This window comes from Erithacus rubecula (assembly GCF_903797595.1).
Source record: "Erithacus rubecula genome assembly, chromosome: 4".
Classification (NCBI taxonomy): domain Eukaryota; kingdom Metazoa; phylum Chordata; class Aves; order Passeriformes; family Muscicapidae; genus Erithacus; species Erithacus rubecula.
Window position 1 is genome coordinate 10,077,489 of NC_136686.1, and position 21,624 is coordinate 10,099,112.

The 21,624-nt window shown below is 38.8% G+C and overlaps 1 protein-coding gene across 2 annotated transcripts in view; it reads left to right on the top strand.

Annotated features, from left to right (window-relative positions):
• Positions 1-21,624, top strand: part of LRP6 (LDL receptor related protein 6) — a 115,207-nt gene that overhangs the window by 44,887 nt on the left and 48,696 nt on the right. For both annotated transcript variants that reach the window (XM_079304993.1, XM_079304994.1), the window contains exons 3-7: positions 787-984; positions 10,444-10,640; positions 11,389-11,520; positions 18,967-19,363; positions 19,849-20,020. In XM_079304993.1, coding sequence (XP_079161119.1) covers positions 787-984; positions 10,444-10,640; positions 11,389-11,520; positions 18,967-19,363; positions 19,849-20,020 — 1,096 coding nt within the window. The remainder of the gene's footprint in view (positions 1-786; positions 985-10,443; positions 10,641-11,388; positions 11,521-18,966; positions 19,364-19,848; positions 20,021-21,624) is intronic.

The following is a 21,624-nucleotide window of genomic DNA, read 5'->3' on the forward strand; positions in this document are numbered from 1 at the left end:
GTTATATTCTGTCAACAACCCAAAAAAGTAAATCTATTTTCTACCACCTGCAGAAAAAGGACAAGTATTCTTACCCCCTGCTAGTCTCCAGCCAAAATAAGGTGGTTTCCCTCACTTTGCCTCAGTCTTAAATGCAACTGAGTAGCTTCACTCTCCCCACTACTTGTTAAATAATGTTTAAAAATTGATGTATGTTACGTGTTTTAAAACTTGCTTATACAGTCTTAAAAGATTTTACAGAGTGTTTTTATCATTATTGGATACAAGCTGTGCTTCTGAACTTAGCTGCTTGTCTCAGAATTTCTCTGGATATTTAAGGACATGAATTGATCTTCCATCAAAACCACTTCACTGCATCCCATGCAACTATGTCTGCTATAAGTCTGCACATCTTCTTCTGTGCTCCTCTAAATTCTGACACATATTAGAGAAGCTGTTGTACATTTATGACAATTTGTAATATCTGCCTTTGCTGTTTAATGATGAATTTTGAGATGTTATCGATATCTGTTGGATATCTCCCAACTTTCTCACTTGACCCAGGGAAAGAAAGAAACATATGGAACTGTAACCTGATACGGTATTGTGGATTTGTCTTGTTTTTCTTCAGCTTTTTGTAAAGTAACATTGCTTTGTTTCACAGGATATGTGCCCCATACCCAATTGAGCAGGGCTCCCCAGGAATTGTCTCTGCAGAGCAGAGAGAGCCTTTCTCTTTACTGAAAGTTGTAGATTTGTACATGATTGCTTTCTTTTTTTGTCTTTTCTCTTTTCAAATAATTGTAGGTTCATGTACTGGACAGACTGGGGAGAAGTGCCAAAGATAGAACGAGCTGGGATGGATGGTTCAAGCCGCTCCGTTATCGTTAACACGGACATATATTGGCCGAATGGACTGACGCTGGATTATGAGGAACAGAAACTCTATTGGGCAGATGCTAAACTGAATTTCATCCACAAATCAAATCTGGATGGAAGTCATAGGTAAGAAGTTTTTTGGTTTATGTGTTTAATGTGGGCATTTTCTCACAAGATGCTGCCTAAGCAATATTGTAGTTTCTGTTGCAGCGTATTCTCACATTGGCACTCTCAAAATTTTAAGCAAACCAGTGCTGTCAGAAACTTTTATCCTTCACCATCCTCACCTTTCCAGCACTGTGAAGTAGAATGTGTGCTTCTCTTCAGGGTATCCTGTAACTCTCCCAAAGACTTCTCAGAAACAGTTCCATAAAAAAAATCCTCGAATCATGTTCTTAATTGTATAAGAGTATATAGCAAAAGTGCCTCTTTTCAGTAGGTCTTCTGTGCAGTGTTGCTGAGGTATTCAGAAATGCAGAAGATAATATAAGAAAAAAATGCAGAAGATAATATAAAAAAAAGGATCATTATATGTTAGTATTTCAGTTTCATTAGTCCTAGGGACTGGGAAATTAGTGTGAAACAGTCCTTACTTGAGAGATATGTTAAAATGACTGTTTTCCTTGAACAGATTTATAGCAGTGAAGTGATTCTTTTTGATCCAGTCACAGCTATGCCTTGAGTAAGGTTATAACTGATACTTTGTATATATGTGTTTATCTCTAATTTGTGCAATGACTCTCTTCATTAGACAAACTTTCACAAGTACTGCTTGCACACACAAATAAATCACAGCTTGTGCCCAAGTTGTCATATGGAGAGATGATTTTTTCTGGGGTTGTTCTTTGCAATTTTTTGTGGAGTTTCAGCTGGTTTAGCTGGGCATTAAATAATCATTTATGTTCTCTGTTCTGACCTCTTAGGGACTTGCCCACCTTTCATCACAAATGTTAATTTAACATAAAGAAATTTATTCTACTGGTAAGATGGTTGTTTTCTGTGGATTGGCAAGTAGGGACCACAGGCAACATGCATGAAATATGTCCATTGTCTTCTGGTGATATTTATTTTGAACTCCACAATGTCTTTGTAATGCTGGTTTGAGAGGTTACATCACTTTCCTCCTAAGTTCTCCCTCTTAAGTGATTACAAGTTTATGCAGTATGTTTGTAATGGTGTTTGTTCATGGAAAGTACCTGGAGTGGGATGCAGTTTTAAATTAATGTATTTGGATGCAAGTATTATGACTAGCTTGGTTAATTGAAAACATGGGCTGTTGATATCTATTTTGAAGTAGTCCTTCATTTGCTTTATTTCACAAGAAGGAAAATTCAGTACCAAAAAGAGAGAATTATTTCTTAGAGATTGTTTCAAAAAAGACTGTCACATAAATTTTCAAGTAATGAAGAGAAAGGCATAGGAATTATCATTTACAGTAACAGCATGAGTGTTTTTTATTTTATCTGGTGTCTCCAGCCTTTCTTGTTCCAGAGCTACTGGCACTTCTGTTTTTTCGATCTTGTTTTGCTTCTGGCTTCTTTGCAGTTTCTCTCTTGCTGGTGATGTTGCACAGTGATATAAATATACTTGGGTTTGGTATTCTGTTTTTATTTTCATGGTGTTTATTCCTTGGTCTGCCACTGGTTAACCTGGGGGATGAGGCTGTGGAGGTGCTGAATTTTCTTGGTGCAAGGGGCTGACCAGCCTTGTCTGTGTGCTGACAGCTGTGTCCAACAGCTGCCTCATGGCACAGAAGGTAAGTCACCTGAGTCCCAGTAGTTATCTCATTCCACAGTAAATTCTCTGGAATTAGTTAAGCCTGTAATAAAGACCTGTATAGACAAGTAATTTAGATTTTTAGATCTACTAATTCTTTCTTACGCAGCCATAAAACCCAAAGCAGTCAAATGCTTTAAGTTGGGTTTATTTTTTTAATTGATACATTTCAGTATCAGGAATATGTCGTGGCAATTTGCTAATATATTACTATTTGAGTGGCAGAAAGGGCAGTCTTTCCTAGAAAGGAAAGCACATATGACTTCCCTTAAGCACTCAGAGGCACAAACCAATTCTAATAGCACCTGTTTTTCCCTAGGCATGTGAGAAGGTTCTGAAGATTCAAAAAACATCTGTATCCAGGCATTTTGGTTTCATTTTTTATTCTTTGCAATTACATCATAAGTGGGGAAAAAGAACTGCTGAAGTTAGGCTGTTCTGCAGTGGGGTTTTATGGGGTGGATTTTTCCTGCTGAGACCTCTTAGCCTTTGTATGTATTAAGAAAAAAGATCTCCTGGGGCTATCCAAACGGAGGGTTTTTTTGTATAGATACTGTCTTTTTTGTTATCCAGCAAATTCAACTTTTTCAATATGATATTTTACAGCTGTAATTCTGTATTTTCTCTAATTATTTTGTTCATCTTTTTCAGTAACTAATTCACTAATACTAGAAAAAAACCCGCAGTTTCTAATTCTGCAACCAAAGCAAAACCCTTTTAGATTTTCCTTTTTCAGTGGAAAAAAATCACCCCAGTAAACCCCACAAAGCCTTTAGTCATTTTTCCTAGCCATCTGCAACCCCTCGAAAAAAAAACAACCAATAAAAAGCCACACCCACAGTTTTCCACCACCATCTCTAAGAGGGCTGCTGGTTAAAGTTTTTTCCTTAAGAGTTATGTGTGGAGGAGAGCAAGATCATTATCAAGTGCCTCATCTAATTAAAACCAGATTCTTTGGTTTATTTAGAAACTGCCAGTTCTGGTGATTTTTGTTGTTGTTGTTGATATTTAGACCATTCTTCTAAATTGCTGCTTTATAGTTATACTTACTTGCTTTGAGATTTTTTGTTTCTCAATTTCTCTTGATCCGAGCAGATTCCTTTATCCTTGTGAAGTGTTACTAGTTTTTCTGATGCTTTACCTAATGTCAGCATGTCTAGGAAAATATGTGCTTCTGGAAGTTGGCACTATTGAAATAAAAAAACCAAAGGAGTTATTGAAAGGCACATATCTCTGTAAAAATTGGGTCTTCTAGATCTGGATAATTTTGGTAACTTAGAAAAAGAGGCAGATAAGCAAAGATTTGATCTGTCAAGTTTTTTGGTTTTGCATGACAGGAAGTGGGAGAGAGTCTGTAGCAGGTAAGCAATTTTAAAAGCTTCATGTAAAGTAGGATGGTGTAAGTTTTAATTGCTTTGGGAGAAATATTTGGTAGTAACTAACATCCTTCTGTTAAAAAAAAATCAAACAGTCCAGAGAACTGATTTTGTGGTTTCAAAGGTGAAAAAATACAGTGTAAACAGGAAAAGATTTTATTTGGTGTCACTGACTATTAAAGTATTGAAGTTCAGCCTCAGAGAATATGCAGAGAGAGAAACAAATCATTAGGCTTGATTACTGGGGTTCAGTGGAGTTTTTGTCACCTCTGTGACTGGAGTCACAGTGAGCCACTAAACCAGTGTGCAGCATGACAGCTCTGGCTGTAGTACTCAGTTAAATATGTGGTAGAGTCATAAATTCGTGAGAAAATTTCTCTAGCAAATTTTACAGGGATGATTATGGTTCATTACCTGCTAGCCCTGGGATTTACTAGCCCAAGCTGCTCCAGTGTTGGGCTCATTAGAATAAAGACGAGGAGCAAAGAACTTGATGACTAATGCCCTTGATTTGCCAGTGGGAGAAAGGAATGAACAGTTTTTCATGTCAGAATGCAATAATTAAAGAACTAAATTGATGCACAGAAGAGATGGTTTGTTTTTTTGCAGCTCTTGCCCTGCTCTTATCAGAGGGAACAGTTGCTTTTTGTGGGACTAATTAAAAAAAACTGAAATGCAGACAGCTCTCCTGTGAGTAGAGTCCCCAAGATAGGTTGGCCTGCTAAAGGAGTTCTTGAATTAATTTCCTCTTCCTTTACCCTGCAGCAGCAGTTCTAATTAATAAGTTAACACATTACTGGCTGAAGGGAAATGCACTTACAAGGTCCCCCAGGAAGTGTTTGTGCTAATGAGATGTTTTTTGAGGCCACTGTAAGAAAACATACTTTCAGCAACTGTCAGAAAGCTGGGAAGCTCTTGCAAGAGGTGAATGTCTTGAGTTTGCACTTGAGCATTGATTTTTCTAGTTTCTCTTTTCAAGCATCAGCTCATGTCTGTCTGCCAGATGATTAGTTGCAGATGTGTTGAAGCACTAAAAATACTGTATCCCTGCATTTAGAAGAGGATTTTTTTCCTTATTTGCTTATAGTGCGTACAGTACATGACTATGTGCAAGGTATAAAATCTAATGTCCTGTTTAGATCTTACTGTATATTTCTGTGAGATAAAATTGCTTAGCACCTCTAAGGAACAAGGAGGAACCAGTCAGAAGGTGAGAAGCCTGTTTCAATACCTCACCAATACAGGCCACTGCAGAAGCCAAATAATGCTCTAATTAAAACTGCTAGAGAATCCTGCATAATCAGAATTAATTAGATTATTTAGACATAGAACTAGGGTGAATTTCTTGGTTCTTCCTCAAGGTGCTTCAGAAAAAAGAATGCTGGAAAGGTGGAGCTTTAGTACATCTGAATTGCCTGAAAAATGACAACAGAATAACTTTATTTTTCAACCATCATTTGATTTCTGGTTGACTTTTTCAGACTTTCATTGCAGGTGGGATTTGAAATGTCATGGCTAGACCTGTTTGTTATATATTCTTTCTGGAAACACATGGCAATTGTGGCTTAAAGAAGTGGCAAAAGACAGAAACACTGTGGTCTGAAAAGAGAGCATTATATCCCACAAATCATGCTTCTTGCTTGCTTTCTCAGGTAATTAAAAGCAGGCTTGTCTTCTGATAGGAATATTGGGACAAGCATTCATGGTAGAAATGCAGCTTAGCTTTGTGAGTTTGCTTTACAAATGTTTTTGTTAGGTTGGCAGCAGAGGAAATCCTGTGAGCTGAGAGAACCAGAGCTCCCTGCCCTCCTTGTGGCATCCTTCATGTGGTATTTTATGAGTGTATCTTAGTCTTTGATCCTGATTCATGCTCTCAGAGCTTTGGCCACTTGCTAACATTTCCAGTTGTCACAAGCTGAAGATGTGTCATTCCTGCAATTTTGTTAATACTCAAAGCATTAAGAATTCTGTAGATAGCAAAAATTATTTTGTTCAAAATATTTTAATTTGCTTTGTGCAAACCTCCTATATGCTTTCTTTAATATGATGAGCACTAAAAGCAGTTTTTTCCCCCTTTCTGATAGCCTGGGAGATGGTAATAGGTATGGGATCCCCATAGGCACACAGGAGAAATGGAGTGAAACATAAATGTCAAAAATGCTTGCACCCTGCCCTGGAGACAGAACACAGGCAGCCTCAGGGGTCGCCTGAAAGGAGTTTTGCTACTCTGAAGCTGGAATGTTAATGGTTTAGAGACATACAGGCCAGAACATCTAAAGCACCCCAGTTTTTCTGCAGGTGTTCTGATCAGATCTTGAGAATAGAAAACTGTAATGCAGCAAGAATAAAAGGCATTTGGTTTATGGAAAGTGTTTGCTTGTTTACTTTTATGGAGAAATGCTGGTATGCTTGGATATAAAACATCTGTTAATATTCTAGGAGGGAAAATAGTAGTTCTTATGATATTTAAAATTAAAATTATCTTGATTATTGGTGTCTTCTTTTGGTGATCTGAATTATTAAATTTCATAGCTATAACAGCTTTGAATGCTAGCGTTAGTTGAAAAAGAAAAAAAGGCAGGAAATCCTGGTTGTAATAAAGGACATGAATTTAATGTTTTTTGCTCATTTTGCTGTTAATTTTTATTTAACAAGAGTTTGGTCTTTATCTGAAATGCATGTTCTCCTGAAGCAATGTCTTTTTTGTCATTGTTGATATAAAACTCGATAGACTATCTAAGAAGGTTCTAGGTATCTATTCTAGGTATCTATTCTAGGTATCTAGGTATCTATTCTATTTCAGAGTTCGGTAGTCCCTTTTGTAATTTCTACTTTAGCTTGTTTATTGTTTGTTTCCTTTCTTTTCACAAAGTGTTTCACAGGACTCTTTAACAGAATAGGAATAGAGCAAAGGTGAATAGATATAAATTGGATCTATATTTTCTCCAGACAGTAGAACACATTATTTATTGTAATGGCATCTCTGATTACCATGATGATAAATAGTTTTATTTGGGAAATTGTGATATTCAACACAGAATTTAATTTCTGTGGAAACTGCTTGTTTTCTCTCTGTTTCTCTTCTCACCTTTCTTCTCTGCTGTCCCTTTATGTATTTCCTTCCCAGCAAACTCAACAGAAATGGTGGCTTTTTAAATGTCAATCACAATCCAAAATTTTAAGGCAAATTTGTGCAATTATGTGCCTGATGCAGGGAAGATTATTGAAGTTTGTGTATGCTTAGTACCATCTAATACAGAGCCAATTTACATCTTGCTGAAGCCCTGGAGATGTCTCCTGAATGAATAACATTGCTCCTTATCCCCAGCTCTCACTTTCCCATTGTCTCTTGCACCTCTTACTAAACGAGATTAAAAGTGCAGCAGTCTGAAAGAACCAAGGAGCTTGGTGAAGTATTATAGGGTGGAGTGACTTTTCCTGTCATGTCACTTGTTCCAGTCAAGCCTGGCCTGATAGTGTAGCTGTCTCCAAGGATGTGTGACATCCCATCAGCCCAACTGCACCTGCAGCGCTGTACCTGGAACCCAGATCAGGGCCAGGAATGTGGAGACCTCTCTGTCCCCAACCCTGTGGGGTGCTTGTGAGCCACCGTGCAAATAGGAGGCACGTCCTCCCATCAGCACTGTGCAGCAGCTGAGTACTACAGGTGACACTCCGGTCACCTTCATCCACCTGGGTGTGTTTAATAAATAATCAGTCAAGGCAGAAGTCGGGACCCCTCACCAAAAGGAGAGCTCTGCAGTTCCTAGTGCTGGTTATGCTGAAGCATAACTGCTCACTGCAGCCATCAGAAGGTTGTTTCCTGCTCATTCTCTTCTTCCTTTTCCTGTTTTTTTAATAGTTGGGCTCTCCAGCTCCTTCTTCCTGCTCCTCATTAGGGAGTGGAGACTCATTGAGCTCTACTTAAACCACTGCTCCCATGCTGGCGCACACTGTGTGGCTGCTGTTCAGCAGGGCTGCAAGTGTGGCCTGTGGAGGATGTTCAAGGGAGAAAAAGCCCTGCTGATTTTTCTGGTTGGAAGTGAACTATCACCTTGTAATGGTTTGCTGGAAACAAAGATTACAGAGTATATGTTACTGATAATACTGATCTTAATGAGATGCAAGAAATACACACTTGTATTTGGGCCCAAAGCCATCTTCATGCTTTGCAACCTTATATCTGCTGAGAAAAATAATAGGAGTTGAGGAGTAGTTGCTTCAAGGCTGTGACTGACAGCACAGTCAAATGAAGGGCTCCTGAATCTCTCCAGATAAAGGCTGGTTTAAATAAGGGTCACAGTTCACCTGATGCATTGTCATATGAATAGATGGTTGCCTGAAAGTTAGGCATGTCTAAGAGCAGCTATTGTACTCAAAGATTTATTTCCATTAGTGGTGGGTACAAATCAGATGTAAAATTCCTCTGTGTGGTGGGGGCTTTTTGGTTGGTTGGTTTTGATTTCAAGTAAGAGATTCAGAATGCTTCATAAAAATGTGTCTTCTCTTTTTAAGGGAATGCTGTCTTAGGTGGAGGTTTGATTATGGTGGGAGTTTTGGACTTTAACTGCTTCTGTTTCATATGACAAAATGTCATATGTGTCATTTGTCAAATGTCATACAATATGTCATACATACAGACTTAGCTCCAAGCCTGCTCTAAACTAAAATTCAAATCTGAAAACATTTAGGGTTTGGGGGTAGGGTTGGTTAAAATGTTTGCAGATTTAGAATGTCTTTACACTTGGTATGGTACCGGAATGTGTTGTGTCATCCTGGCTTCACTGTTTGACTGGCAGGTTTCAGCTTTAAATGATATTACAATGGTCTTTTGTAAGATGTTTAGTTGGTGCATTTAATTAGAAGCAAATATATACCTGACTCCAGACAGAGATAAGAAAGAAAAGATAGTATGTCCTACTTTTGAGTGCAAAATATCAAGAAATAGAATATTTTTTTTGGTGTAGAATTGGAACACTAGAGAATTCCAAGGGAATCTGTATCTTTTTCTCATTAGTAGAAAAAAAATAGAAGCTTTAAGGGTACTGCATCTTTTTCCTGAAGCTGAGGTGAAAGAACAGTAATGACTATAGTCTCTTTGTACTCAGAGTCATTGGCAGAAGGCACCTTCAAGCTTCTTGCTTTCATATTCTCTTCTGTTATATTTTAACAGCAAATATTTGGGAAATAAGAGCATTTTTGTTATCTGTGAAACCATTTCAGTTAGACTTATTTCCGGAAGTGATGCCTATGGTCTGGGGGTGTTTTCTCAGTAAATATATGGATAATTACTGTCTTCCGTGCAAGAAGAAAATTGGGAGACTGTTGTTCATAGTGGGCCTTATTCTGAAGGAATAGCAGGGCTGTGTGTCAATCCCTACTGCTTCCAGTTCAGGAAAGGAATGGTGATCCCCACTGTTCAGGAGAACCTTGCCTAGGGAACACACTTCTACTTAGGCAGTTAAGAAGAAGGGAAGTGGGAAGAAGCACTCCTGTAAGTGGTACTTGTGTGGTGGCCCTGCTTTGAGCGGGGTGTTGGTCCAGAAGGCCTCTGTAATCCTCTCCATCTAAAATTTTTATGTGATTCTGAATAAAATAGAAGTAAGAATTGTGCTACTTAATTCCAGTTCTGAGAATCTTAGGTGCGGATAATTAGTTTCTACATCACAAGAACCTGGAAAAACTGTCTTCAATGATGTTTGTGCTGCATTTTTGTGATGGTTAATGAGCATGTCTTTGTATATATACATAAAATATATGGGTATACTCTTTAATTTTGTTTATGAACCTGGAGAGAGGCAGTGACCCAGTTTGCTTAGAAGTGATACTATTACCATGGCAGAAAATCACTAGAACTCTGTTTAATGGCACTGCTTATAGTAAAAACAATAGCTTAATAATTATCATAATAATGAAAGTAACTTTAAGGATTTCTTTAGAGTGAAAAACTACTTTACTTTGGAGTATTTTTAGATGGTCCAAAAGAGGAACTGGGAGAGATGAATGGACAGCTAGTTGACCAGTTTGTCTCAGCATGAAATCCGCTGATGCTGGAATTGGTGGACGTGGTATATCAGCAGGTAGCAGCCAGACTTGCACAAAATCAGCTGGCATTCCCCCACTTCATGTGGTGGCAGAGAGCCCTGCAGGCATGGACTGATTAAGACATAAGAAGTACCAACAGATCTAAGTAAGGATTTCAGTTAGCATCTCTTGGGCTTCTCAGCATCAGTAGACAGCCTATAAATCGTCTTCCTGTGTTGTTCCTTCATATAGTTCCCCAAAGGGGCAGTAGTATATTTGTTTACCAAAAATAAATAAATACAAAGTTCTGATCAACAGTACCCTAACTTCTTTTCATAGAAGCTGTGTTCAGGAAAAACTATCACATGAACTGTATTTGAGCATTCATTTTCTCCCTGTGCTCTATTAGGCAAGCAGTGGTTAAAGGCTCCCTTCCACATCCCTTTGCTTTGACACTGTTTGGGGACACGTTGTACTGGACTGACTGGAACACACATTCGATCTTGGCCTGCAGCAAGTACTCTGGGGAGGACCTGCGTGAAATACATTCCAACATATTCTCTCCCATGGATATCCATGCCTTCAGCCAGAAGAGGCAGCCAAATGGTAAGCTGTCTTGCAGTCTTTTTTTAATTGCAAGCTGGAACTGATTTGCAAAAATCTTAATTAGTCTTTCTGTATGATGCTGGGTGGCTTCACCCACGTCATGATGCAATTTTTCCAGTGCAGAGAATAACAAAAGACCCAAAGGGAAACCAGATATTCCCTACATTTTTTGCAGGGATTTTTATGTGCAAGTATCACCCCCTCCCCTCCCCATCTCTTACTTTTTTTCTGCCTGGCACATTTATGTTGTTGTTGTATTTTTCTGTTTTCTGTACCACAACTTCAGGCAACACAGTATTTTTATTTTTTGAAGTGGTAATTCCTGAGTGGAAAGTAATGTTAATTTGGCAGATGATATTAAGCAGGACTAGCTCTGTGTAGTAACCACTGTCTTAACCATTCTGTTAATTTACTGTGTTTATATTTTGTTTTTATACATGCATTCAGCACCAGTATGCTGAGGAGTTTGTAAAAATGAGAAGAGCAGAGCTGAAACAAAGTTCTTGTGTAGAGCTAAGTACTACTTTCCCCAGAAGGGAAACATTCAACATCCGTGCATTTTGATACCATAAATACCCCACTACTCAGCACTTGGAAATAATTTTTACTTGTTCTATGTTTATCATTTCCCCCTTTAATCTGTGTTGCTGCCACTGATTCTACCACTCAAATGCTGTATGTGTCTTAACACATGATATGAGGTCATTCGTTATCAGAAGCATTAATCTGTGTGATTTATGTTTAACAGCTACAAACCCATGTGGAATTAATAATGGTGGCTGCTCCCACTTGTGTTTGATGTCTCCTACCAAGCCCTCTTATCAGTGTGCATGTCCCACTGGTGTGAAACTTCTCGAGAATGGAAAGACCTGCAAAGATGGTAGGCTTTATTTTTAAAAAAATCCTTTAGATTAAGCACAAATTAGTTTTTGGAGGGAAAGGGATTCTTTCAGCTGCACTATATGAATGATGCACCTTAGGGGTGGCAAATTCTGAAACTATGTATGTGTTTGCAGTACAGATAAGTGATTGGAAAATGCCCTCTACATTTTAAAAAGGAAACATTCTCCTCAGGGAAGGGCAGGTTGCCTCCAGTTACAAGATTTAAGTTGTGGTTCTGTCTTTGTCACTAACTCCGTGAAAATTTTGGGGAGCTCTGTTATTTCCCTTTTCTTAGAGAAAAAGATACCTATCTCCTCTGTTGTCTCTGAAATGTTTCTGACATTATTGATCATGAAGTATTTGGCTAATAAGATTGTACAATAACCCCTTTTTAATTTTTTTAAAAGTCTGGTGTCCATTTATTATACACACATACACCTGACATCTCTCTCTGAAAATAATCCCATGTTCTTAGAGGTGCTGAAAGTCCTAAAATTCAAGACATGATCAAGATGTAGAGCTGCAAGCACTGACCCAAAACTGCTTTTAGTCTCTCATTGTGGGCTAATGTACATGATTTTAAATTGTTATACTTTGTAAGTGTAGGTTTTGTCATGTTGAGCTGTGGTTGCTGTAGGATGCTAGCAGACTCAAAATTAACACTGGGAGATAATTAGCTAGATCATAAATAACCATCTTTTATGCAGATCATCTCTCTAGGACAGAAGTAAATAGAGGAAAAAACAATACAGCAGAGCTTAGTGTAAATAAGCTAAATAAAATGTATACAGAAATATTTTTTTAAATTAGAGTTTTAGATTTTAAAAATTATTCCAGGCTTGTCAGCTGTGTTCAGAGTTTTCTTTAATTTCATGCTATTTCATGCTCGCTGCTGATTATTTTTGTGTGTCTCTGTGAACCTTGTTAAAATAAATTGCTGCTTTTATGTGAAAAACAGCTCCCAATTTAGCCTGGCAGGATTGTTTATAAGAATTCCCCCATATACAAACAAGATGTTTTTCTTCCATTTCCCTTGGTGAAAGGAGAAGTTTTAATAATACTGCTCTGGGTTGGTTGTATGTTGTCAGAATGTGACACAAATCCATGCACTTTTTCAAAAATACTTGATATGCACAGATAAACTCCAGTGTATCAAAGTAAATTGCCAAGGGTAGGTAGATGAATGGCATTAAAAATCCACCCCAGAACCTTACTAAAACGATTTCTCATGCAGAGATATTCAGAATCATCAGCTCACTTAGCCATTTCTTATGCCTCAGAATTTATAACTGTTGCTCTTTTCTCCTACTCCCTGAACACGAGAAGCCAAATTTTATGTTCCCAGTCAGTCATAACATGAATTTGATTTACAGAATATAAGCCACCACTGTATTTGAAATATTGTTAACCAAGTTTTTCCAGTATGTTGTCCACTTGTATGCAAAAAACTTTATACAGGAGCATTTCTCTTATGCTTGTCAATATCATGTTGCATTTTAAACCACCATTCTGCTGCTGTATATTTTGGGAACATTCTGCCTCTGCCTTTTCAGGAAAAATGGGTGGGAATAGGTGAGAAAATTGACACTGTTTATTTAGCTTAGGTCTTAGAAAGGAGACAGCACATAATCCAGATGAAACAAGCTACTGAAATTTTTCATCAGGTCCATTGGTTTTGTGCAGCTTTGATCCTGTGCAGGGCTAATTTCTGACATACTCATGCAGGAAGTTCAGCATTTAGAGCTAAGCGTGCCTCAAAATAGTGAATTTTTTTTTTTTAAATATATTTTTTTTAACTCTCTCCCTGAAGGGAGGTGCAGACTCCTAAGCAGGCTTAGGGCTTTTGTGAATAACCTCCAACTTTCCAGAGCTCTTCAAGGCACAGATTTCCTGGAATTCCTTCCTGTAGTTGCAAAGGCTGCAATTATTAATTTGGGGGAGGGAGGAGAGCATGGCACTTGAACAGAGCCAGAGTAGCCATAGACCGGAGTTCAAGATGTAAAGCTGCACTTGTCTGTGTGGGGACTTCATTTCTTAGGCTCCTTGAGGACCCCTGGGAAGTAAATTTGTTTTCTCATCTTCAGGTGTGCAGGGTGGGGGATTGATTCTAGTTTCTTGGGCTGTTTTTTCCCCCTGTACCTGCCTGCTCTCTATATGTGCTGTGAAAGTAGAGCTGAACCCTGAGAAGTGAACATTTTTACCTCAGATAGTTTCAGTATACAGCTGTAATGCTGCAGTGCTGATTAAATCTGTTTGCAATTAGAATGTGTACATGACTGTGGGAGAGACTGGTGACTGAGAAGTGAAGAAAGGTGAAAAATTAGGATGTTTCTCTTCATTAAGATGGTTTTGTCTTCTAGCAGTAGACTAAGATCAGACTGGTTCCTAAATCAAATTGTTTCATGGTGAAATGAGCCTCTTTAAGGAGAGAGCTTCATTTCTTACTGTGCTGTGGAGAATACTGGCCAGCACTGGAAAGATTTTGATGGGTGAATTTTGAATGTGTGTTTGTGGTGTTTGCAGTGCCTTGGCATTGACAGATGATCCTGGCAGCCAAAGGTGAGGCTGGCTGACCCTCCCTGAGCAGTTTCCATGACAACCTAGCATTTTTGAATAATCTTGGTTTATAGGAAATCTTTTTCTTCCCTTGCCTTTCTCCCAGTGCTAGTTTTTTTTTGTAGGATTTTTTTAATCATACCTTAGAGGAGTTTTACTATTTCTTGTAAGATCTGTGAATACAGTAACACACACATTCCAATTTTGAAAGTTTTCTCCACAGTGTTTCGGGAAGGGGTGATACCTTAGAATAAAATATCTATTTTTCTAATACCTGATAATAAAAAATCAAAACAGTGAAGTATACTGAGATGTGAGCTTGTAGCAAGGTTTTAGCTCCCCCATTGCCTGGGTGAAAGTTTGTAAATCCCTGTCCCTCAAGCAAAAGAGAGGCAAAATAAGTTATTTCATGGTCAGATGTTCCTCTATCATGTGAAGCAGAGTCCTTTCTGAGCACCCAGGCAGGACTCAGGTCTTCTACCAGAGAGCTTTTACCACCTTGTGTCATATTATTGGTAATGTATTGTTCTTCTGCACAACATACTGGAATTTCTCTTTTTCAGTATTTTGTGTGCTGCTGTTTTGAGTTTGACAGTGCTACATTTAAATGATCTTTTGATAGTTATAAGACAAACCTGAATTTTCTTATATAAATGAGTTTGTCATTGGAGTTACATTCTTATTAGTGCTTGAAGATCTCTCTGTCCATGTGCTCAGCTTCTGTCTTTGCCTGTAAGGAGTTTTACTGGTGTCCTGCAGTTGCTCCTGCCAGTAGTGAAACGTGGTTTAAACTGAGAAAACCTGTGGTGACTTCGGCTGAGCGAGGAGGTGTGAGTTCCCTCACTGAGAAAAAGCAGTGCTTCACACTTCAATTTCAGCCTTGCTTTGGCCATCCTGTTCTCTTCCAGGAAAAGAGTCTTTATTTTGCCCATGGATATTTTCATCCTGTTTTCCTGGTAGGCTTGGAGGCAGGAGCAGAATCTTGCTCTTCCTTTTGCAATATAGGGCTGTCCGCTGCCTAATTTCCTTTGTCAGGAATGGCCAGGATCCTGATTTGACAGCACATACCAGGGTGTTAGTTTCACACCTTCATTCTTTAGTTTCTTTTAAAGGAAAGAAGAAAGATATGATTAATTTCAGATGCGTTTTCTTTTGCCTTTGTAGTTTTAAGGTTGAGCTTACATTAAAAACTCTTGTTTGTATTGTTGCATCAGGGACTCTTTCACAATAGTAACTTTAAAACTGGGGAAAAATATTTAGGAATTAAATGTTTTGATCAAATGTGAAGTAATTCTATTTGGGATGTATTAATAATAGTGATTTTTCAGATACAAGGAATACATTATACATGTCTTAGATATAGCACTTCTTTTGTATGCATTCCTGAGCATGTGTCTGTGTAGGTCAGCAACCACTGATGGTTTTAAAGTTCAATAACTTTCAAATGACTGAAGCCTGTATGTCATTGAGAAGATGTAATTAATTGCAAAGGTTAGAAGGGCATTGGACTAAAACTGGTCATTGCATGTATCTTCATGCTTGCTCTGCTTCCCCCTTTCTCCCCCTTCCCTTGACTTCAGCTAGCACACAGATTTAATTTTAGAATTTTAATAGTGAGTTTTTGAGGCAAGTATTAGTTCCAGTACTAATGTAATGCACCGTCCATGAGCTTGTAATCCCAGCTTTCAAAATGTTTAATAAAAGTAGGCTAAAGCTCTCAAGACTAAGAGTCTGGAGTAAGGCTTATATATCCATATTTAGACAAGTAAGGGACTTTCAAAAAATTGCTAACTATCTTGAATATCCTGTGACTTGAGGCACTGCTTAAAATAATCTTGAGCCTAGTCCACAAGTTGAATAGTTTAGAAACAGAGGGAGAACTGCCTCAGGTCTGCATCTGGCTACAGCCTCCATGTGCACTTTGAAAGCATATAAACCAGCTGAGGTTTGAGGTGTTTTACGTTTGTGGCTTGTTCCAGTTCTTCTAATAAGTGCTGATAAATTTTTAAAAAGCCATTAATGAAGTTATGCTTGCATGCAACCTGCATTGTCTCTTTCTGTTTTTGAAATATGATTCTGTACTCATGGTATTCTCTCTCATATGCTGAGAATTAGACGTTCGATTTTTCTTAGGCAAGGCAAGAGGTCTGGAGATCCTACTGTAATCTTAGCTTTTGATACATAACTGTTCTTTGGAGTAGAAGTGAATAAAATTGATTGATTCTGTCACGTCATGACACCCTTGAGTACCTTAAGCAACCTCTGAGTGGTGATCAGTGCCTAGCCAGGTAAACTTTGCACAGCTCGTGTTTGCCACACTTGAAACCACCTGGGGTTCTTTTCCCTGGCTGTTATCAAGGCAGTAATGGGATCAGTCTATAAATGCGCCCAGCTCTTGCATTTGTTATTTCTGCTATTATCAGGACAAGCCTGAAGGTATTCAGTGATCTTTCCCTCAACCTGCCTGGAGGTGTGGTGCTTCTCTGCTGATGAGTTTCTTTTTCCAAGGGGAACGACTGCTGGTCTAACTAAGCAGCTGAGATACTGGTTTGCAAATGTTTGGGTAATAGCTCTGAAGTAAGCTTTAAACTTTTTATCGCCTGGTTGGAGAGCTGAGGGCTGATGTTTGATGGAGGAATTGGAATGCTAGCCAAGCCCCCAGATAAAGACCATGAAATTCTTAGCTCCGGGTTCCAGAGTACAGCACAGCTGAAAGCCAGTCATTTCCCAGCGCTGAGTTAAAACTTAAACACAGTGGGCTGTTTGACTGAACAACTGTTGCAGGCTGAAAGCAGGATACTGAAGCTGTTGAAATGGGTCATCTTTGGGAAGAATGGGAAGGTCAGTTGGTCAATTTTAAGGGTGAATTCGAGCTTGGGCATGGTCATACTGAACTAAGTCTTTCTGGAGACCTGGCATTGGTTCTTTGAAACATATATATGTTTTGAACTCTGAGGTTTAGGCATTTGCTCTAGGTTAGGTTTACCTGATAATGCAAAAAAGATTTTTTTTTTTAATTGTTAATATGTCATTATTGTGCTTAAAAGACAGGTTGGATAAATGACTGTGAGGTTGCTAAGAAAATGTAGTATGGGTTTCTTCCTTGAACCTGAATTGTAGGGATTAGTTATGTGCTAAGACTTTCTATGAACATAATGCATCTGTCTCCTTGAATTTTAATGCTGGATTTCTTGTTGCACTTAGTAGCAACAAATACAGATGTACATAGAGACTGCTGTGTCAAGTAATTATAAAAAAACCTCTTTCTAACAGACCTTTTTTCCATTGGCTATGTCACATGCTTTACAGTATTTTGAAGGATACATAGGCATGTGATTACAGGTTCCCCTCTGATTAATTAATGCATAAGAGTTGCTCACTAGAAGAACAGTTTAGAAGTGTGTACATGTATTTCTGAACACAAGGTGTTTTAGGGCAGAAGATCCCAAAGCTGATCTTAGTCAATTCTGGACTACCAATCAGAAACACTTGTAATAATATCCTCAACTTCAGTTGTTGGAAGGTGCTGTTTCCTGCACCACTGTGAAAGTGTCTTAGAGGTTTTTTAACACATTATGCTTGCTGTAAATGAGGCAATGGCTGCTCTGGCATCTCTCCAAGGTCTGGCATGCAGTGAGGTTTCATCTAGCACCATTATCAATGACTGTCATTTTTAAAAAACGAATTTGGCATCAAACACCAAATTCTTCTTTCATCACCAATTTACTTACTTCAGTTGTAGCTCTTTCACTCTTAGACATCAAAATGGAGACAGGGAGGCAGTTTGGTTTGGCAATTGCTCATTTTCACTGCATGTTCATGCATTTGTTTTACTAAGCCTTCCCCACCCTCCCCCTCATCCCCCATCAGTCCCTGCCGAAGCTGTCCTCTCACTCTTTGAGGAGAGCCATTGCACCACACTTTCCCTGCAATTATGTATGCATTTTTAACCTTAGCTCAGGCTTCCCTCAGGCCTAAGCTGCTCTTATCTCCCTAAGACTTCAAACTGATAAGCCAGTTTAATTGGAATGGGGTGTGGTGGTTGTTTATCCTTCATTAATTGAAATCTGGTGACAGAGAATAGAAAATTAAATGAAAATGAAGTAGATTAGACAATAAGTGCAACTGTCATTGATAGTGCCATTAAACATGCTATGTTGCCTATGCAAAAACATCTTCTGCAGTGCAAGCTGATCTTATTTATTGTGATTCTGACTTTTGACCCAAAAACCAGTAAGGCTTTTGTGTGCTTTAGCTCAAAATTACTTTATAAGACATTGTTATTTATCTTCATGTCTTCAATAATCTTGTTCTTAACAAATGTGGGAGAAGGTGACAGCCCTCCTGCTCTGCATGGTCATTGCACAGTGGTCTGTTCCCAAATAAGAGTTTCTCCAAAAAGGTTTAGTTGTGATGTTCTATGTTACATATTTGCCATTTATAAGGGGTTGTTGAAAGATACAGCTTCTTTGTTGTGGTTGTCCTCTCACCAGCAGGAGCAGTCAGGAAATTACCTGCATAATTGGTTTCTCATCTAAGAGGTTGCAGGCCATCTGTTGGTTTGCATAAAATAGCAGCATAGTTGCTGCATATCTATTTCAGTAATTTGGAGGGAATGATACTGATAGAGAACATGTGCAACATGGTACATTCTGGAAAAGGAAAGGACCACTGAATTTTCTCTGTAAGCACATCTGACTTGTTCTGCGGAAGAGTAAGCAGAGACATTGTGAGCAGCTTCACATTTGAAGCCTTGGAGGGGAATTCTCTGCTGGTACCCAGCAGTTTGGTTAGGTCCTGTTGTTGGGAAAGGACAGACTCAGGTTCTCTATTTCCAGGATTTTTGCACAATGTTTGCAAGGTGTTTGTGTTTGTTCTGTCGCTGCAGGCGCCACTGCGCTGCTGCTCCTGGCCCGCCGGACGGACCTGCGGCGTATTTCCTTGGACACGCCCGATTTCACGGACATTGTGCTGCCGCTGGAGGACATCCGGCACGCCATCGCCATCGATTTCGACCCCCTGGAGGGATACATCTACTGGACGGATGACGAAGTGAGGGCCATCCGCCGTTCCTTCCTCGACGGCTCGGGCAGCCAGTTCGTGGTCACGGCTCAGATCGCGCACCCCGACGGCATTGCCGTGGACTGGGTTGCCCGCAACCTGTACTGGACAGACACCGGCACAGACCGCATCGAGGTCACCAGGCTCAATGGCACCATGAGGAAAATCCTGATATCAGAAGACCTGGAAGAGCCCAGAGCTATTGTGCTGGATCCTATGGTTGGGTGAGGGGCTGTTTGCGAGCATCTTTAGAAATACTAGTCATGCAAAGAAGATACCTCTGTCCGCTTCTATGTAGATAATGGGATGCAGTGATAAACTTCTGAGCTTTCCAAATAAAAATACTGGCGTTCTCTGAAGGCTCTGAGACACGAGTGCTGCTGCTGTATTTTGACCACCTGAGTAGTCACCTTATGTGTCTATGTTTTATTATTTTTAAAAATATTTTTGTGGACTGTGTGAAACAGCTTGTTTATTCTACCTAATAGCATTGATTATATTGTCTTGCTGAGCAGATTGATACAGGAATTTTGTGTGTTTACATGACAATTATTTCTGAATGGTTTGGGCATCTTTATCTGGATAAAAAATTATTTTTTGTTTAGAAATGTGACTTTCTGTGTGCTGTGTGGTTTTGGGGAAGAGTAGTCCAGAAGAAGATATAAGAATATTGGAGGTTTGTATTAATAAGGTTTTATTTCCTTTGCAGGTATATGTACTGGACTGACTGGGGAGAAATCCCAAAAATTGAGAGGGCAGCGTTGGATGGCTCAGACAGAATTGTTCTGGTGAACACCTCACTTGGCTGGCCAAATGGTTTGGCTCTGGATTATGCAGAAAGCAAAATATACTGGGGAGATGCCAAAACAGACAAAATAGAGGTTCGTAATTGTACCCGCATTTTTTATTCCATGAAGTTATATAGTGTCGTTTTGCTTTTCTAAATGTTCATATTCTGATACAGTCAGAAAGGGTGATGGGATGGTGGTTGAGTTGTGCTTGGAGAAACAATTCTGTTCTTCTCAGCCTTTGGGCGAGTTAATGGCTATTCTTCCCTCATTTTTTTGTGTAAAGTAAGAATTTTATCCATGTAGTAGGGCTGTCTTTGTAAGAATGTGTGATAAGGGCTTGTTAAATAAGTCAATTCTTAGGTCGTCAGGGGAAGAAGCTTTTTACTGGGATTAGTATGTCATTAAAAAAAAATTATCTTTCATTCTTTGCACTACTCAGTTTTGAGCCTAGTAAAACATATTTTAAAGAAATAAATCTTACTCCACATATAATTATTTGTACTTCCAGAAATCCTTTACATTTTGCATCTTCTTTGCATCTACCTTTTCTTAGAGTTTCAGCAAAAGCATAGGTTTTTCCTTTTTTTCTGGTATGTCCAGTTGAAACTTTTAATTTAAAAAAAAGAAGCACTTCTAGCCCACATTGAAAGTCTTGCATATGTTTTGTTGTGTAAGAGTTATGAAACAAATTTGACATTTTTTATCTCTCAGTCTTTGAGAAAAGACTATTGTTTAGCATTTAATCAGTTTGCTGTCAAAAGCTTTTGTTGAAAGTGGAAGGCTTGACTGCTACCTGGTGCTCAGGTCTGCCTTTGCTATATCCTGGTAGATTTGCCTTCCTTTGATGAATTATGGTTTTCCTTGTTAATTCCTAACCATTGCAAATAACATTTAGCACTTACTGTGTTAGGCACAGTCGTATCTTTTCTGGATTACAAAGCTACTTTTTCTTATTTATAACTACAAATAAGTCAAGGTGAAGTCACAGTCATGTGCTGGAAGGTCACATTTATTCTCAACTGTTTATTCTCGTTTAGAGCCAAAGTAACTCCACTCTTGCAAGGTGAGTTGCTTTGAAGCACTCATTGGGAGAGCCTCAGGGAGCAGAGCTTTCTTTGTCTTAAAAATAAGATTTATAGTGTGTAATTCACCTAATATTACACCAGCTCCGAGAAAACTGGAGAAAATAGTCTTAGTGATGTGTAGAGATTTATTTATAACAGATTGAGAACTTCAGCCCTGATACTGTCTCGTCCTTGGATGTATTTTGCAAAAGGAAAGTCAGGCATTCTTCGCCCTCATGTTTGCCAGAACACGGAGATTCCTTATTCATTAATAATGATTCTATTCAGTGCTGGATCAGTTTGTGGCAGAAATTTTCATCTAGATCAGGCATGAGCTCACTGCTGCAATTCTGTCAAACTGGCTAGAACACATCATAGAATGTTTATGCCAACATTACAGTGCCTGTGGCAGGACAGAAGATATCTGATTTGGCACAAAGGTTTTTGGGACAATTTCCATTTCATTGTTCTTAAATCAGTGTAAGCCAGCAAAATGAATTTGTTCCAGGTTGTCATGTAACATCTATGCAGGACATCAGAAAAGATATATCACCCGAAGATTTCAGAGTTACTAGTTATTTTTTCCTATGAGTCTCCAAGTGTTAGAGTTATAAAATTATTGCTGCTGCT